Genomic DNA, 20,081 nt, shown 5'->3' with positions numbered 1-20,081 from the left:
AACCTCAGAACAATCATTGCTGCTGTGTACTCAGTATGGACATCCCAGCCAACAAACACCAGCTTAAATCGAAAAGAACCTGGGATTTTGCCTGAACAAAATAGGAGCAACTTCCTTTCTATTACCATCCGCTATACCGTTCGCGGTTGCTTCCTCATGTAGGAACGATTCTGTTTTTTATGGTAAATATATTGTTCCAGTTGATGGGAACTGTTCCTTGTAGCATTCTGTGAACTTTAATTCCCATATCAGAACACGGTAGCGGTGCTGAAGGATTAGTAGGGCGCAGACTGAGTGTGAATGTGAGTGTGTGTGAGAGAATGAAAGGGTTGCACCGCTGCTTATTTTGACGCCCATGTGATCCCGAGGCAGCCCGATCGATTGGAGAAGAGAGAAGCGCGGAGGGGAAGGAAGCTCAGACATCGTAGGGGGTCGCCTGTTCGGAGTCCGCTCCTTTCCTCCGGACGCCTGTCAGAGCGGGGGACAGCAGCTCACCATCCCTCCCGGCAGAGAGACTGGAAACCAGCCTGAAGCCGGCGAGCGGCAGGTTGGCCGGAGCTGTCCGCGATCCGTCCCTCAGCGAGCTGCGGGGACCAGTGACCGCTGGAACCCCCGTCCCCAAGCCCCAGCTCCCGGCTGCAGCTTTCAATGCAGCTCTCTGCTGGAGCAGAGGCATCGTGATGGAGAAAGATGCCTTGCTTCTTGTTCAGCTCTTGGCTCTCGCTGTTTGGGGTAAGTGGCGAATTGACACAGTGACCTGACATTTCCAACCTCCTGCGAGCGCACTCCCGCAAATCACTCAGATTTATTGAGGTACCTCCGGTCAACTATTACCATACCCAGAACCTCACTCCGACCACAGCGTGGAGCACATACTAAAATTTTATGTAGCGCTCTCGACATGCGTGCGTCATTCCTTTTATATTTTCTGAATTAAACTAAGGTTAACCGCTTGATTAATGTCCCTAACTTTTTTAGGGACAGACTTTATCTTTTCAAGTCATGTTTATCCATGTTTACCTTTCTTCGCTCATGATTTTTTTCCTCAGCCCGTCTTAGTTTAATTTCATTTGCAACTTTTCCGGCTTCGTTTTTCTGCGCGTCTCCTCTAAATAATAAAAAAAATTCTCCTTGCCCTGGGATCGTGGCGATGAGCATGATGACTGTTTAGTTATCGGGATGTACAGCACGGAAACAGACCCTTCGGTCCGACTCATCCATGCCAACCAGATATCCTAACCACCTGCCAGCACCGGGCTCATATCCCTCTAAACCCTTCCTATTCATATACTCATTCAGATGCCTTTTAAATGTTGTAATTGTACCAGCCTCCACGACTTCCTCTGGCAGCTCATTCCATACATGCACCATCCTCTGTGCAAAAAAGCTGCCCCTCAGGTGCCTTTTAAAATTTTCCCCTCTGCCTTTTAATTCTGGACTCCCCAACCCCAGGCAAAAGCCCATGCCTATCCATGCCCCTCATGATGTTATAAACCTCAATAAGGTCACCCCTCAGCCTCTCCCTATAGCTGAAACACTCCAATCCTGGCAATATCCTTGTAAATCTTTTCTGAACCCTTTGAAGTTTCACAACATCTTTACGAGAGGAGGGAGACCAGAACTGCATGCAATATTCTGTAAGTGGTCTAACCAATATTCTGTACAGTCACAACATGACCTCCCAACTCTTATATTCAATGCTCTGACCAGTAAAGGAAAGCATACCAAACATCATCTTCACTATCCAAGGTACCTGCGACTCCACTTTCAATGAAATATGAACCTACACTCCAAGGTCTCTTTGTTCAGCAATACTCCCAGGACCTTATCATCAAGCGTAGAAATCCTGCCCTGATTTGCCTTTCCAAAATGCAGCACCTCACATTTATCTAAATTAAACTCCATGTTCCACTCCTCGGCCTATTGGCCTACCTGATCAAGATGCCATTGTACTCTAAAGTAACCTTCACTGTCCACAACACCTCCAATTTTGGCGTCATCTGCAAACTTACTGACTGTACCTCCTATGTTCACATCCAAATCATTTATATAAATGATGAAAAGCAGTGGACCCAGCACCAATCCTTGTGGCACTCCAGTAGTTACAGGCTTTTAGTCTGAAAGGAGGGACTCATAGTTAAAGAAATGAGCATCTGATTTCTTCAACATCCTACCTTAATTATTATGTATGTTTCAATTGGAATCGGACTGAGTAATCTATTCTTCTTTTTAACTGATTTATTTATTTTAGAAAAGGCAAATCAATATTGGTAATATATATGTGATATGTGATCTTTTCAATTTTTCTATATTTTCTAGGGAATAGTTTGCTGACATCTAGCCTGTCAGGTAAGAGAAGCTCAGTGGATTGATATTGAACTTGTCCACATCTGGTGGACAGTGTCTTTTTTTTATTTTCATCATACTTTGCTCATCCTGTTTGATTCAGTGCTGGTGTCTGGTTATTGTGTATAACTTAGTGTTAAACAGCATATACATCAATACTATTTATTTAGTATGTGTATATTTCTTATGTAAAATCTTGATATAACATATGCAATAGCCCAATCTAAGCCTATTAACAAGAATTGTCTTAGCAGTTCAAGGTCAAGACTGAAAGTTAGAAAGTTGTGACTTAACGTCTAGATAAGAAGATTCCACCACCCACACAATGGCTTTAAACTCATGTCCAGAGGCATCTGTTCCTCTATTTGTAAAGTTAACTAGAAAGCCCAACCCTGATTGTGCAGTAAAATAGTTTTAATGACTTTTGACACAGAGCAAAATATAGCGTTTTGTTCAGATAGTGCAGAACTGAGGTAACTATCCAGATGCAAACCGTTAAGAATGACTAAATGTTTCCTTTGAGATGTTTGTGCCTTCAATTAGATATTTGCAAATTATGAATTATTCATTTTTTTCTTATTTGTTCATGGAATGTGAGTGGCATTGTTTAGACGTTTATTGTTCATCCTTAATTCCCATGGAGAAGAAGATGGTATTAGCAGTGCAACTATGTTTCAAAATGGAAAGCAAAGTTTTTAAAATGTAATGTTACTTATTAAGCATCATTACAATGTCCTTGGTGTATCTAACTGAAATTTAAAGGAAAGTAAACCTAAAATGGTTTAATTTTATAGTGATGAATTTGTAGTATTTGTATTGCCAGATAGATAATTTGTAGTAATTGTACATTTGAAAATTGTGAAATAGGATGGTAGTGTCAAGCAAAAAAAAGTTTGCTTATTTGAAAAGAATTCAGATTTTAAAAATATATATGTAGTAAATTAATGTTCTTATTCACATTTCCAGCAAAGAACAATACAAACCTGCATAATCAGTCAGAACCAAACCAGACAGAGAGGGAAGCAAAACAAATCTGTAATGAGACTCTTATGCTGGAAATAGTGCACTGGTGTGGGTATGATTTTGCAAGCCAACTAAACACAATGAATTCCAGTGACTGGTGCAACTTCACACTCATTGCTGGGTAAGATATTTTATGCATGCCTGATTTGTTATAGTCAAGTTCATAAGGTCAGATACAAAGTAAATAAACAAGTAAGAAAAATTGTTGCGAGTTGTGTTTCTATACTCTATTTAAAATTTGTAGTTATCTAAAGCTTTCTAATTAATCTACAATTTCAGAATGTGATTGTGTTCCATCACTATTCTGGATGAATCAAGTTCTAGTAAAGATGTTGACAGAGAGGATGTTTGCCTACATTGTGTGGATCGTTTCTGAAAACATAGATTGTAACCATGCATAGAGGAGACAATTCTGTCATTTAGAATGTAGGAAATTATCCATTGACTTTTGACCGCTAGTCATATATTAACCATAAATCTGAAAGTCTTATTTGATTTTGGTATAGCATAGGATTCAGTAATGATTAGTGAAATAAGATGCCTTTAGAGGGTGCAATCATATGCTTGTCTGGTTATGGTTTAACACCTAAATGGATATAATCTTCAATAATAGCAGAAATGTTGTACTCTGATTGCTGATTGACTCTATTGTTATAGTTTCCAGTAAAAAATGAGGTCTGCAGATGCTGGAGATCACAGCTGCAAATGTGTTGCTGGTCAAAGCACAGCAGGCCAGGCAGCATCTCAGGAATAGAGAATTGTCAAAGTTACATATTACATTACACTGTTATATGCATATTCTGTCTTCACAGCTTGTATCTACTATGCATACCAATAGCCTTTAGTCTCTCCATTTTTTCCTTTCCATTGAGATACTATCTTCGATCTCCTCTTCACATTAGTCTCATCATTTGATGACACACCAAGGAGCAAACTTAGACCTTCACATAATTTATACTGCATGTGCAAGCACAGGATGTTGTGATCTGCTGATATTGTGCTATTTTACATGACTAACCTCTGCATCTATGAAAAAATCAGATTCTTTTGGAAACCATCACATGTAACCGCAACCTTTTAGAGTGGAAGTGTCCCTCAAGCAGGGCAATAGTAGTTCTTATCCGAAAATGTATTTGGAGCTGTTCTATTGAACAGCAAATATATGGATTAACCAGAGCTGTTGCAATGCAGTGGTGGTGTACCTTAGCTCTGAACCAGGAGGTCCAATTCTAAGTCCCATCTGCTCTAGTGGTGCATAGCATATCTGAGCAAGTTAATTAACAATATCTATAAGGATTTACTTTAACAGATGGGTATTCATGAAGTATGAAGGAGAGTGCAACAAGAATCAAGAATGTTAGATGGCTCTGTAGAATGCAATCTGAATTTTTATTGAAGGTTTTGTGATTTTGTTCTGATATTCTGAACTTTTTATTAATTTGTTAGTTTGAGTATATTAGATAGGCAAGGATCCCTCTTAGCAATGGATATAACCAAATATAAATTGTACCACAGGGATGCAGTTTGATATCTTGCCTCATTAAGAGGATTTATTAGCTTCTTCTTTCATTAAGTAGGATGGTTTTGCACAGAATATTTATTGAAATATAATGGTGAGAACAGACTAATCAATTGTATTGCTCTACATCATGTTTATGTGAAGCAACTTGAAGCATCTTTATATTGAAAGTGCTATAAAGAATGCAAAAAATATAATAGAGTGGCAGTGTCATTACTTTTATCATCAAAATTTGTTCCTACCCCTTTGCTGGTACATTAATAGTTGATCACACCATTTAGGGTTTTTTTTTACTCTTTTCACAAATTCTTGGGCGATTCTGCATTTTTCTGTTTGTGATGTGATCCACTGCTCTTATTCCTGCAAAATTATCTAATCTAAGTACAACTATTGAAATAAGAGTAACCAATCATTATGACATCAGTAGAAGTTACACTGTGTTCTACTTGTGGAACAGATGTATGTACAGGCCAAGATAGTATCTCACTATTTTAAGGATTGTTGGAAAAAAACATGTTCCATGTTTATTCGGTTCTCAGTGTATTTCATAATTTATATTGCATATTATAGGCTGCTGTCAGATTCAAAAGCCTTATATGATTCAAAGACCTTACCTAGTTATGTTGCTGATATTCTTACTTATAGGATTGTCGTTCATCTTCAGTAGCTCTAGCCGTCATTTTTCTAGTTGTAGCCCTCAAATTGCATATTTTTTGAATGCAGTTTTTGCAATTATATCATGGGTTCTGAATCTAAATCTGTAACCAAATGTTACAAATTCAGGCGAATGTGACTGTCCTTTACATTAAGGAAAAAGTTTACTTTTTTTTAGTTGGAACCACTGCCTAGGCCAGAATTTGTTGCTCTAATTGTCCAGAGGGCAGTTAGGAGTAACCATATTGGCCTGGACTCTTATATATGGCCAGACCAGGTAAAGATGGCAGGTTTCTATCCAGAAAAGACATTTATGTCATATTTAATAATTCTAATAATAAAAGAAAATTAAAATCAGATTTTTATGACAATAGACAGTGAGTACATGGTTATCATTAGGCTATTTTCTTTTTATTTCCAAAGCTATAGTGCATCTAAATTAACATGATGAAATTTGAACCTGTGTCCCCAAAACATTAGCCTGGAACTCTGTATTACTAATCCAATGACATTACCATTATGCCGCCATATTCCCTTAATTTAGCATGAAAAGGCAACAGTGAGAAGTCATGATAATTGAGGAGAAGACTCTTTACTGGTTGAAGTTATACCCATCACAAAACAAGAAGGAGGACAATCATCTTAGCCTCAGAATATCATTGCAGGAGTTCCTCAGGGAAATGTCCTGCATCCAACAGTCCTCAGCTGCTTTGTAAATGACTTTCTTTGCAACATAAAACCAGAGTGGAAAACTAAAGAAAAAAATGCTGTGTATGCTGGAAATCAGAAACCAAAAAGAAATTGCTGGAGAAACTCAGCAGAAATAGTGGCATCTGTGGAAAGAAAGACCAGTTGTGTTGGGTCCAGTGACTCTTCTTCAATCTGTTCTGAAGAAGGTCACTGGACCCAAAGCATTAACTTTACTTTCTCTCCACACATGCTGTTGAGTTTTTCCAGCATGTTCTGTTTTGTGCCAGAAGTGGAATGTTTATTGATGATTGTATGGGGTTTCACTGTCATCCTCACCTTCTCACTTACTAAAGTATTTCGTGCCCACATGCTGATGGACCTGGAGAGCTGAGAGGATTGAAATGGGAAAATTAGTGATTGAGTGTGTAGCTCAAAAAAACTGTCAAAGCAGAAAGGGCAACATTTTCTTGAGGCATTGGATCCAATTCTGGGGCAGGTGACATCTAAAGATGGATGGGTTGCATTTTGGCAGCATTCAGACTAACATCCTTGTGGAGGGATTTGGTAATGTTGTTGGAGAGGGTTTAAATGAGATTGGCAGGAAGATGAAAATCTAAGAGGAAATCTCAGATTCAAAGAAAGTAAAACTAGTAAAAAGAAGTAGAAGAGTCGTAAGCCAAAATTGAAGTTTAGTAAATCAGTAGCAAGCATCAGATGGGATCAGAATGGAGAACAAAGTAACTTACTGAATGCCCTGTATCTGAAAGTGCGTAGCATTTACAAAATGTTTGATGATTTGAATATACAAATTGAGCTAAATTGATTTAATTTGATTTAATTGCCATTCCAGAGATGTGTCTACAGGATGACTGAGATTGAGAACTCTATATCCAAGAATAATCTACAGTTAGGAGCAATGGGCTAAGAGATACAGGAGGCTGGATAGTGTTCCTAATAAGAGATGAGATCAGTGCATCTGCAAGAGCGAATCTTAGGATGAAAAATCAAGATGTAGAAACAGTTGCAAAGAAGAGTCATATTGGATTCAAAACTTAAAATTTGTTTTTCTACAGGTACTGCCAGACCTGCTGAGTTCCATTCAAGAGTAGAATCAATGTTTAGGAGCTAGGAAACCGGAAGGTGCAGCAAACATTGATGGGAGTTGTTTATATACCACCAAATTGTCATGTTAATGTTGGCATACTATCAATCAAGAAATTAAAGGTAGTTTAATGTGGTTAATTCAGTAATAATGGACAACTTGAATTTGTATATTGATTTAGTTAAACAATACAGCACTAAAGTTTTGGAAGATACAATGTGTATGAGATGGATTTTTGGAACACTATGTTGAGAAGCAGTGGAGATCAGTCTGTTTTGGATTTGTGCTGTGTATTAATTAATTTTCAAAATAATAACCTTGCTGTAAAGGAGCCTTTGGAAAATGGTATCACAATTTTACAAACAGACATTTGGTAATCTAAAATTTGAAGGTCGCTGAAAAATATGCATTTTGTTGAAGCCTTTAGGTTTGCATCCATCAGGACAATTCACAAGAATGCTATTTAAGGGTATACCAACATTTATACTGTATGGGAGGAGAGCACCAATTGGTTGATAAGTGAATCTCACCAGCCCAGACAATGTATTGGGTATTAGCACTCCTCTGTGCTGTTGTCTGTGCCATAATGTTTTGACTGATTCTAATCTAAAAAAATGAACCAACAGAATCTTACATGGATTTGTGTCTGAGCTGACACCAATTGTTGGACTTCACTTGTGAATATAACTTTTTTGAAAAAGGGTTTTTGCGAGTTACATATGAAAGAAGTGAAGCTAACATGGTCATTCTAACAGATGAGAGACTTGACAAGCAATCAAGGTATTTTTCAATGTATAGTTTCGGTTACATCACATTTTGAACTTTTGCTGTGAATTCTGTGTCTTACAATCTTATACTCCACAACCACCTGATGAAGGAGCAGTGCTCCAAAAGCTAGTGCTTTCAATTAAACCTGTTGGACTATAGCCTGGTGCTGTGTGATTTTTAACTAAATGATGCAAGTACACCTGAAGTGCTATAGTCGGGATTTCAGGATTTTAACCTATTTTGGTGGAGTGGAGATACATTCCTATTTGGGATCATGTGTTCTTGGAGAGCAATATGCTGTAGGTCGTGTCTCAGTGAATCTGTTGCATTTGGCCTTCTAAGTAGTGGAGGTCCTGGATTCAGAAGTTGCTGCTGAAGGAACCTTGTTGAGCTACTTCAGTGCAGCTAGTAGATGGTATATATTGCTGTTGTTGTGTGTTAGTGTTGAAGGGAGTGAATGTTGAAGATGATGGATATGGTGCAAATCAAGTAGGCTGCTTTGTCCTGGATGATTTTAAGGATCTTGTGTTGTTGGAACTACACTCATATAAGTAAGTGGAAAATATTCCATCATGCTCCTCTATTGTACCTTGTAGCTGATGGACAGTTTCTGGGGACTTGGGAGAGTAATTATTTGCTTCTGTATTCCCAACCCTTGGTCCTGCTCTTCTGGTCACAGTATTTACATGACTGCTTTGAATTTAGGGACTGGTTAATGGTATCATTCTATACTATCATGATTTGCAAATAAATTCCTCATTCTCTTTGAGTCAAGCTATCCACCTTTCTATATATTTCAATTCCCTAACATGTTTTGGTTCAGCAGATTTTAGTTTGACCTATTAATAATCAAAATTTTTTAAAAAATGAAAACATACTAATTCTGAAACTGAATGTTCTCTATTCAGATGCAGTGTTTTCCATGCCAAGTGTTTAGAATTCTGTAACAAAACTAGGAAGTTGCATACAATTGTATTGCTAATCTTTTTTTGAATGATAAAGAATGGTACTAATGTTATGCTGAAGACATGAAAATAAATGGAACTTTGGCATTCTTGAGGATTGATTTGACATCCATGCTTTACTGGCTTGGAATTTATGTATGTAATTCATTTAAAAGTAAGATTATAATTATTCTATTGCTGTAGTTGTGTTTCTTCTTTGTTAGATTAATTTGAAAGCAACCCCTTTGGAAATACAACAGTACAATGAGGCATCTCTTCAATCTCTAATATGCTTTGTTTCAAAGTGATTAAAAAATTGCACTTTTAACTATTCTTAACTATTGTAACCGGTAAAATGCTAATTGAAGTCAGCTTACGAGAAGAGATAGTCTTGAAGTGCACAATTTTAAAAGGTTATTGAAAACCCAAGGGACCCTTAATTCATTTGATCTGTTATACATTTATTGTGATATATAGTTTTTTTTCAAATGTATTTTGTTTGAAATTAAATTGAGTTGTGTATGTTGACATTATTGCACCACAGTCATGGAAGTTAATCAAATCTTATTGATGTGGTATGGACCAGACTATCATACAAGTAAAATGGAGAATGGGAATATAACTAGATATGAGCAGAATTGCAATCAAGCAGCATTGTGTGGGCCACTTAAACCAGAAAGAGCTGGTGAACCTCTAAAGGTCTGGCACCATTTGAGAAGAGAGAAAGAGAGTTAACAGTTTGATTCAGTATGACTTTTCCTCAGTATTGGAAGGAGCTGGGAAAAGGTGTTTTTATGTTGCTGACCGAGGGGAGGAGGAGCAAGTGGAACAGGTATTGAGGGAGACCAGAACACTTTCTAGCTTTATTTCAGATTTCCAGCATCCTCGTATTTTGCTTTGATTTGAGTTTCTTTTCGATCACCTGTTGTAACCCTTTGTTTAATATTCAGTTTCGTTGATTATATTCTAATGATTGGTAATTTACCAATTAGATGATCAAGTCTTTACCATTGCTACTTTCATCATAAGTTTGTTGTATGTTATTTGTAAAATGCCTTTTAAAATTCCATGTATAGATTCGCTGCACTATCTTCAACAACTCTCGCCTCTGCTTCATCAGGTAACTCTGTTCAATTGTATACATTTGCCTTTAACAAATTTGTGCCAGCTGTTTCTTATGTATTAACTTCATACCATATTTCTCAAAATTTGGAGATGCCGGTGTTAGATTGGGATGTACAAAGTTAAAAATCACACACACAATGTTATAGTCCAACAGGTCTAATTGGAAGCACACTAGCTTTCGGAGTGACACTCCTTCATCAGGTGATTGTGGAGGACACAATTCTAAGGCACAGAATTTATAGCAAAAATTTACAGTGAGATGTACAGTGTGATTTACATCACACTGTAAATTTTTGCTATAAATTCTGAACTATACACTGTTGGAGAATGAATATGAGGTGAGTCAAAATATAAAGGATATATTGGTATCCAGGGTTAGAAGACCTGATGGGGGAGCGGCAATGGAGAGCCAATGCTGCCTTAAGTTGACAGTTAACTTTACTTGAAAAGATAATTCATCCTTGTCTGATTGGAAAACATCTCCCTTTCCTTTGCTGTGTGATATTCAATGAATTTATCCAAGTCACAGGAAATGCTGGAGCCAAATTATACCATGGAGCCATTTCTTAAGTAGCTTACATCTCATCAGCTAAACTGAATGATGCACTTAGTTTCTTCATTGTGATTTAATCAGGTACTCCTGTTTCTTCCTTATCACAATCATATTCTCCAATACTGTTAGATCTTCATTAGATAATGTTTCATTATGAAATTACAACAACTGTTCCATATCACCTGCATCAGCATGCACAGTGTGAGAAAGATTAACAATTTTTATATCAGGTGCTGGAATACAAGTCATGTAAAATCATGCATAGGTCTCCTTGCTATGAAACAAGTTTTGCATTGATGATAGAACTTCATCCCAAAACTCACTAGTAAACTTAAAGTCATGCTAGATGCCAAAATTTGCTGAACTCTCAAACTACAGGCTTATCCTCTCCATCAGTTTCATAAGTCATCTGGGTTAATTCTTACTGAGGTTAATATGTCCTGACTTTAATGAAAGCACCTTGAAGCAGATGGATTGGATTAAAGTAATCTGCGGGTGTTAACAGACAAATCATTCAAGTTTATTGGATGACCAGGCCGTTGTCTCTTTTTTCAAATGGGCAATGAACTTGGGTTTGCAATCATGTTCACAGCAGGCATTCTTCAAAAATGGCTCCCCATTCTTTATTATTAGACCGTCAATAAAAAGATAGTGAAGATTAGATATCCTCCTTTCGAGCTCTTAGAATTTCACAAGTCTAACTTCCAAGCTGAAATCTCCATTGGTATCAAACCAAGCACGAATGATTCAAGTACCTTTCACACCTTTAAATTCAGGAACATGTTTTACTTCAGCAGGAATTGAAGAGGTTTCTGTAGCTTTGATGTTGCAGACTTGGCGGGGCAGTAATGTTCCTCCTCAATAATAATCTTTAAAGCTGTAGGATATAAGTCTGTGGCACTAGTGTTCGCATTTGTCACCTCACCGTGACTTTGACTTATCATGGAATCTCTACAGTGTGGAAACAGGCCATTTGGTCCTACAAGTTCACACTAATTCTCTGAAGAGCATTTCACCCAGACTCACCCCCTTTCCCTATAACCCTGTATTTCCCAAAGTTATTCCACCTAACCTACACATCCCTGGTCACTATGGGCAATTTAGCATATCCAGTCACCTAGCCTGTCCTCCTTTGGGCTGTTGAGGAAACTAGAGCATCTGGAGGAAACCCACGCAGACACGGGGAGAATGTGCAAACTCCACAAAGACAGATGCCCAGAGGGTGGAATCAAACCCAGTCCCTGGTGCTGTGAGGCAGCAGTGCTAGCCACTGAGCCACCATGGCACCACTGTTATGTAAGTGTCTTCTTCTTGAAATGCTGAAACTAGCCAGAACTGGCTTTAATGTTTCATTTGAGGCTGCTTCATTCCTGTTTTATTTTAAATTCTTGAAGCGATTCCTACGTTTCTCCTGAATTACAGTTGTGCAAAAAGGAATTTGACTATTTGCCATTTGCAATGAATGTTAAATAAAATGTTAAATTCTGTATGTTATTGCAAATTAGGCACCTATCAGTAATGTATAATCTTCAATACAATGAGACTATACAGTGTTGTCACTGAAAGCCTTTGAGTGTGATTTTTGACACATGTTCTGTGCTTAATCATAAAAACACTGTTCCTTGCAAGGTGAAAGTGTGTTCACTTGCTTTTTGCAAGGTTGTTTCCTGGCATGTACAACGAACATGCAAAACATTTGCATGTGTGAAAACTTTGTTACCTCAAAATGGAATGTCTTACGGTTTGAGTAAGTGCATCACAAAAAAAAAAGTTATTGGAACACACTTTTAATAGGGGGTAGCTGTAGTTGTTTCCTCAACACACATATTAAACTGAGTTGCTCGTAGTTGCCAGGTTTACTTTTGTTCCTTTTTTGAACAGGAAGATAAAATTTGCAATCCTCTAGTCAACTGATACTGCTGCAATATCCATGAAGGATTGAAACATTAGGGTCAGAGATTCTTCCTTCTTGGTCCTTCCTTCCCACAGCAACCTATGATGCATCCCATTGGAATTGGGTGACATGTTAACTTTGAATAAATCTAACCTAGTCATCATTTCCTGTTCATCATTTTTTTTTGTTTTACCATTGTCAGTATCTTCACAAACTCTTTCTCTACACTAGCTTTAATTTCATCCCTTTTTTTGTGAAGTTAGATGATTTACTACTATTGTGAAGTTAGGTAACGACTCAGTACTTAAGCTATTCCTTCTAGTTGCATTAGGAAATGTTTATCCTTAATTGACCTCACTTTTCCTTTAATAATCCTTTACTGACCAAGCTCCCACACACAGCAAACAGATAATATGTTTCTATTGTGTTGTTATAGGGTATATACTGACCAAGAGCCTGGTTGAACACTTCCGTCTTCCTCAAAAACTGTCATGGAATGCTTTGCATTCTCTTGCCCGGATTTGCAAAGATAATAATGTGGTGGCCATCAGAGAAAGGCTTTAGGAAATAGACACCAAAGGATTTAATTATCATGTTGGTCAAAAAAATCACATTATTTCTCTTTATCACTCAATATAATACATTATAGGCATAAAGGGAATCAAGCTCTTTATTCTTAAATAAGGCTCTTGTCATGTCTCAGAACAATTATATTTTTCCTCATCTGATAATTTCACCATTTTCCTTCCATGTGAATATAAAGTGTTTTCAGTTAACTAAGATTCCATAAAACTATCAGCAACACTAATGAAAAAGAAAATCAAAAGCTCAACCCTATCTTTAGAACCAATCTTAGCTTGTATTGATAAAGTATTGGCAAAAAGTATGAACACAGTCATTGGAGCTTACATTTTAAATAAAGCATGATCCCTCCCCAAAAGTTCAGAGAGAGAATTGTCTCAAAGATTAGGTTTTTAAGGGATCTATTTCAGTTGTTCCAATTGGACAGGAAATGGATTGCGGTGGCTCAGCTACTGAGTGGGAACATTTACAATTGACTCTGAAATTGTGTTTGTTGCTAAATAACTCAAGCAAAAGTTAATTTAATAGATTTTCTTTGGCTTTTAACCCATAATAATCAATACTAAAATAAAGAAAAAAAGATTCACAACCTGGCCTGGCTTTAGAGAGCAAAGTTCTTATTTCTTTAAGTTTATAGAAAACGAGAGCCTGATTTCACACTTATAACTTAAATCTTTATACTCTAGCAGTTTACAATCAAATATAACTGATTTTATTTGTGAATCTGGACCATATTAAGTTAAATTCAATGTTACACTTCTGTGAGTGTTTCTTCTTCTTTCTGTTTTCATCTTACAGTCGTGAGGTTTGAAAATGTTTCCACTTTCTAATTAGTTACAAACAAAGGTGACTATTGGAGTTTTGAGAGTGATATATCAATTTACCCATCCATTCACTTAAAGAGTAGAAATTGGGCCCTTTGACTTTAATATTTTTATATTTCTAAAAACATGCATTCAATTTAAGATTAAAATACACAAAGTGGGAATTTGAATTATTGAGAGAGTGGATTTGGGGATAGGTGGTCACTTAAACCACTTCTGGTTTGGCATAATAGCTTTCTGATGCATGATCAAGACAGTTAGAATTCAGATACTCTGATGGAAAACATGACAGTCTACATGGACTTGCTAAAGGATTTAACAAGGTTCCAACATGGTAGGTTGGTCCTAAAGATTAAGCTGCATGGGATCCACAGCGAGTTGGTAAGTTGGATACAAAATTTGCTTAGTCATAGAAAACAGATGATAGTTATGAAGGGGTACATTTTTGACTGGAGGTCTGTGACCAGACATGTTTCACAAGGCTCAGTGCTGGGACCTCTGTTCTTGTCAATATATATAAAGGATTTGGAAAGAGATATAGGTGATCTGATTACTAAGTTTGTAGATGACATAAATGTTGGTGAAATGTGGATAATGAGGAAGGTTTTCAAAGGATACAACAGCATGTAGATCAGTTGGAAAGGTGGGCAAAGAAATGGAAGATCGGTTTTCATTCAGACAAGCATAAGGTGATTCATTTTTTTTTAGATTACTTTTTTTTAGATTACTTACAGTGTGGAAACAGGCCCTTCAGCCCAACAAGTCCACACCGACCCGCCGAAGCGCAACCCACCCATACCCCTACATTTACCCCTTACCTAACACTACGGGCAATTTAGCATGGCCAATTCACCTGACCCGCACATCTTTGGACTGTGGGAGGAAACCGGAGCACCCGGAGGAAACCCACGCAGACACAGGGAGAACGTGCAAACTCCACACAGTCAGTCGCCTGAGTCGGGAATTGAACCCAGGTCTCCGGCGCTGTGAGGCAGCAGTGCTAACCACTGTGCCACCGTGCTGGAGGCCAAAAGCAAGAGGAAAATATACAATACATGGCCACACCCTTAGGAGCATTAATAAACAGAGGGATCTTGGGGTGCAAATCCGTAGCTCTCTGATAGCGGCAGCTCAAGTGGATAAGGTGTAAAAAAGGTGTACAGCTTGCTTGCCTTCATCAGTCTGAGAATTGCATACAAAAGTTGACAAGTCAAGTTGGTGCTGCATGAAACTTTAGTTTAGTCACCATTGGAATAATGTGTGCTGGTTTAGTTGCCAGACTATAGGAAGGATATGGAGACTTTGGAAAATGTGCAGAAGAGGTTTACCGGGGCATTACTTAGATTGGAGTGCATGAGCTATAGAGTTTGGACAAACTTGGATTGCTTTCACTTGAGTTTTTGCTACAGTTAGAGGCTGAGGGGCGACCTGATGGTCGAACATAAAATTATGAGAGGCATAGTTAGGGTGGCTAGTCAGAGTCTTTTTCAGATGGTTGAAATGTCAAATACTAGAGGACATTGGTTTAAGGTGAGGGGGAAAGTTGAAAGGAGATGTGTGAGGTAAGGTTTTTACACAGAGAATGGTAGTGCCTGGAAAGAGCTGCCAGGACAGGTGGTGGTATTATAACTGCATCTAATGTTTAAGAGTGTTGCAACATGGGGTAAACCCTCCTGCTTAATTTAAAATCAGCAACACAGGAAACATTTATTCCATGCAGTAATCTGTAGAAATTCAAGTGGCCAAGAACTATTTAAAGTAAAAATTAACAACTTTATTTCTTAAAGTATTACAGAGAATAATTAACTAACAACTATTTACAATTCTTTCCTCTAACTGATCTTTTACCTTGCCTTCTATAATAAGAGTCTGAAAAAAAACTCCCAATTAAGATTTACAGAAAAATCCAAACGTTAAAACCATCCAGCAGTCGAATCTTCTCTTTATCTTCATCAGTAGATTGGCTCTCCAGGTTAGTTTTGAGGTTTTTCTCTGTGCAAACTCCTTCTCTAGACAGGTACTTCTCAGAGAATTCAGACCAGCAGTCTACATCTGTTGGTCTGGTGGCAGTTCTCTTCCCAATTGTTCAATTTTCCCTGGTCTTATACCCCAAAGCATTGGATTATGTCATTGGCTTTTAAGATTGTCAATATACTCAATTCAAATTTGATTGGAATTTGGTATTATTTGGGGTATAATTTAAACTGTTTGGCCTAAATTGAAATCTGTTTTGTGATTTCCAGGCAACTAGCTACCCCAGTAGCTGGAGCACCTGTTACATTGTGTCTTATTGAGAACACTTGGTGCTGTCAATGCTAGCCTTTACTCTCTTAAAGGTATAGTACACCCACATCTTCATAACACCTCCTCCATTAAGAAAAAATGAGCCATCATAATGAAAATATGACTTCATTTTTTTGCTCTACTTTTTAAACACATTATCCTAACAAACAGATAACTTTAATATAAGCTCACCTTCACTTCTTCCCATTTATCAGTGTGTGTATGTGTGTGTATTTTATATATATATTATATGTAACATTAAATAAAGACAAATCTCATCCCCGTGTCTGCGTGGGTTTCCTCCCACAATCCAAAGATGTGCAGGTCAGGTGAATTGGCCATAGTGTAAGATGCATTAGTCAGGGGTAAATGTCAGGAAATGAGTCTGAGTGGGTTATTCTTCAGAGGGTTGGTGTGGACTTGGGCCGAAGGACCTGTTTCTATACTGTAGGGAACCTAATCTAGTTAAATCTGCGATAACGCATCTGTAATTACATTCTTACAAGCCGCAACATGTATGATTTTTAAATTAAAAATCTTCAACATAAGACTCCAATGAAATAGTTTCATATTCTTGTCTTTAAAGCATTCAAAGAATGTAAGCGGATTCTGATCCATGTACACAACTGTCTCTGACACGTTGTTTGTGACATACACATTAAAATGTTGTAAGGCTAGGACCAAACTCAATAGTTCTTTTTCGATCGTGGAGTATTTCCTTTGGTGGATATTGATTTTCTTTGAAAAATAACCAACTGACAGTTCAATCCCATCCTCATCTTCCTGTAGGACTACAGCTTCATCTCCAAAGTCACTAGCATCAGTGGTGACTTTAAATGGTGTTGAAAAGTTTGATGTAGCTAAAACTGGTTTTGTGCTTAATATTAATTTCAAATGGTCGAATGTCTCCTGGCATTGTTCTGTCCACCAAAACGGTGTTCTTCAGCAAATCAGTTAACGGTACCACTACACTGCTGAAGTTTGGAACAAACTTCCAATAGAACCTGCTGAGTCCTAAGAATCGAAGCATCTCTTTCTTTGAGGTTGGTCTTGGAAATTCCTTGATGGCCTTCATCTTTGCGTTCCAAGAACGCCACCTCTGCTTTCGTGAATTTTTTTTTATTTAAGTTTATCACTAGTTTTGCTTTTCATAGCCATTCAAAGAGCTCTGCCAACTGTACCTGTGATCTTTCCAGGACTTACTAACAATCACTGTATTGTCCAAAAAGACTGCACAATTTGGTAACCCAGCCACAACTCTGTTCATGAGTCTTTAGAATGTGGTGGGTGTGTTCTTCATTCCAAAGGGCATCACCTTAAACTGATATAGCCCATTTGGGGTTACAAGTGTAGAAATTTCTTTCACCGACTCTGATAAAGATACCTGCCAGTCACTACAAATTAAGCCCAACTTGGTGATGTAACTGGCTTGTCCGACTTTCTCGATACAGTCCTCCAATTTCGGAATTGGATACAAGTCCAATTTTGGAATGACGTTTACCTTCCGATAATCCATGTAGAATTGCTGAGTCCCATCCAGTTTGGAAGTAAGACGATCGATCAACTCCACTTGCTCTGGCTTGGGTCGATGATGTCCTCGTTGAGCATGGCCTCCACTTCCTTCTAGACCTGCCTGGCTTTGAAAGGTTTAAGCCGATAGAGGTGTTCTTTTATTGGAGCAGTATTCCTGATGTCCACTTCACGTGCAATAGCATTAGCCCTCCTCATCTGATTCTTACATGTGTCCTTGTACTGCAGTAACAAATCTTTCAACTGCATTCTATGTTCTTGAGACCGATGGCTTACTAACCTATCCCACTCCCCAAGAACTTCTTCATTTTTTAATCTATTTTGAGGCACATCAAAATCCATACCATCTGGATTTGATTTCTCACTCTGTGGGGCAGTAACTAACACCTGTTTCTCCAGTTCTTTCTCTCTAGTATAATACGGTTTCAGCATGTTCACATGACATATTTGATACTTTTTCTCTATCTGGCATTTTTACTAGATAGTTCGCCTGACTCAACTTTTTCTTAATTTGATAGGGACCACTAAACTTGGCTTTGAAGGGATCTCCTATCACTGGTGACATTACTAACACGTTATCCCCTCGGGAAATCATCTGAGTCTCAGAGCTTTTATCTACCACATAATTCATTCTATGCTGTGCCCTCTTTAGATGCTGTTTAGCTAATCCGCCTACTCTATTTAGTCTCTCCCTCACCTCCAATACATAATCTAAGTGTGAGATCTCTGACTTTGGTCCTGTCAATTTTTCTTTAATTAATTTCAAAGGGTCTCTCACTTAATGCCCAAATATTAACATAAAGGGAGTGAATTGAGTAGATTCATTTGGGACATCTGTAATAGCGAACAATTTGAATGGGATACCTTTATTCCAGTCATTCGGGTAATCCTGACAGTGTGCTCTCAACATGGTCTTCAAGGTCTGATGCCACCTTTCTAAAACTCCCTGGGATTCAGGATGATATGCACTGGATTTAGATTGCTGTATACCTTAGCTATCCATAATCTCCTGAAACATCCTATTTGACCCATGGTCTGACTGAATCTCTCTGGGTCGCCCATACCATGTGAAGAAAGCTATTAACTCCTCTACTACCCCTTTTGCTTTGATACTTCATAATGGAATTACCTCCAGAAATCTGATAGATACATCCATTATGGTTAACAAGGAATGAATCTCACTTTTAGTTCTCGGGAGGCGATCTACACAATCAATTATAACCTGCGTGAAAGGTTCTTCAGATGTAGGAATTGGCAACAAAGGTGCTGTTCTTATTACTGCCTGTGGCTTACCTACCATTTGGCATGTATGACAAGTATGGCAAATGTTAACCACATCCTTGTGCACTCCATGCCAATAAAAATGTTTCTGTACTTTTGCCTGAGTTTTTTGTACCCCTAGGTGACCTCTTACAGTTGGTTCATGTGCTACCCATAACACCTCCTTCCTGTATGCTACTGGCAACACAATCTGGTGCACTTCGGCCCATTTCTTCTTTGCAGTAATCTGCCGTGGTCTCCATTTCCACCTTAGGATTCTATCTTTCAGATCATTACTCTCCAGAATATTCTCTGCCTCCTTTTCAGAGTACGCATCCACATATATCTTTTATTGTTTTTCTTGCTGTTGCAAGTCTCTTAGCCTTTCAGGACTAAATACTTCTGTCTGACCCTCTGCCAGTTCAGGTTTTTCCTACGCCATTACGTCAAGCAGGGTATCCACTAACTGACCTTCGTCTTTCTCTTTATGTCTTGCTTTATGCTGTTATTTATAATAGTGGGATCTGGTTACCACACAGTCTGGGATATTTTTGTTTTAACTCCTCAGTTTCCTGGTCTTCCTTGGGCTTCTCTACAAAAAGGGGTGTCACTCCCACCTTGGATCCTGCCAAAGCATTCCTAAGAACACACTGAATTCCTGGAACTGACACTCTGTCAATCACTCCCACTGTAACTTCCCCGTCTTAAGTTGGCACTCCAACTTGATCTTACATAGGGAAATGCGAAATTTCTATCCATCTCTCATATGAATTACCATAATCTCGAGTAACAAATCAGAAAGAGTGCATATTCACTCATCCCTTACTATCAGCAGCTGATGAGATCCTATATCTCTCAAAATTATAACTTCGTGTCCTTCTCCCCCTGTTCTTTCTGAGTAAACTTTACACCCAGAGGTGAATTCTTTGTAGAGATCAAGTACTAACTCTATACCCAGCCCCTGCCTAGGCTGTAAGATTCCTG

At 38.1% G+C, this 20,081-nt stretch overlaps 1 protein-coding gene across 1 annotated transcript in view; it reads left to right on the top strand.

The window, feature by feature from the left end:
- The first annotated feature begins 211 nt into the window (after positions 1-211).
- Positions 212-20,081, top strand: part of LOC132816070 (receptor activity-modifying protein 3-like) — a 49,129-nt gene continuing 29,259 nt past the window's right edge. The window contains exons 1-3 of the mRNA XM_060825499.1: positions 212-732; positions 2,320-2,349; positions 3,313-3,490. Coding sequence (XP_060681482.1) covers positions 681-732; positions 2,320-2,349; positions 3,313-3,490 — 260 coding nt within the window. The 5' untranslated portion in view covers positions 212-680. The remainder of the gene's footprint in view (positions 733-2,319; positions 2,350-3,312; positions 3,491-20,081) is intronic.

This window comes from Hemiscyllium ocellatum, chromosome 5 (genome assembly GCF_020745735.1).
Source record: "Hemiscyllium ocellatum isolate sHemOce1 chromosome 5, sHemOce1.pat.X.cur, whole genome shotgun sequence".
Lineage (NCBI taxonomy): Eukaryota > Metazoa > Chordata > Chondrichthyes > Orectolobiformes > Hemiscylliidae > Hemiscyllium > Hemiscyllium ocellatum.
Note: the sequence above shows the minus strand (reverse complement) of the source record. Positions and strands in the feature narration are given on the sequence as shown.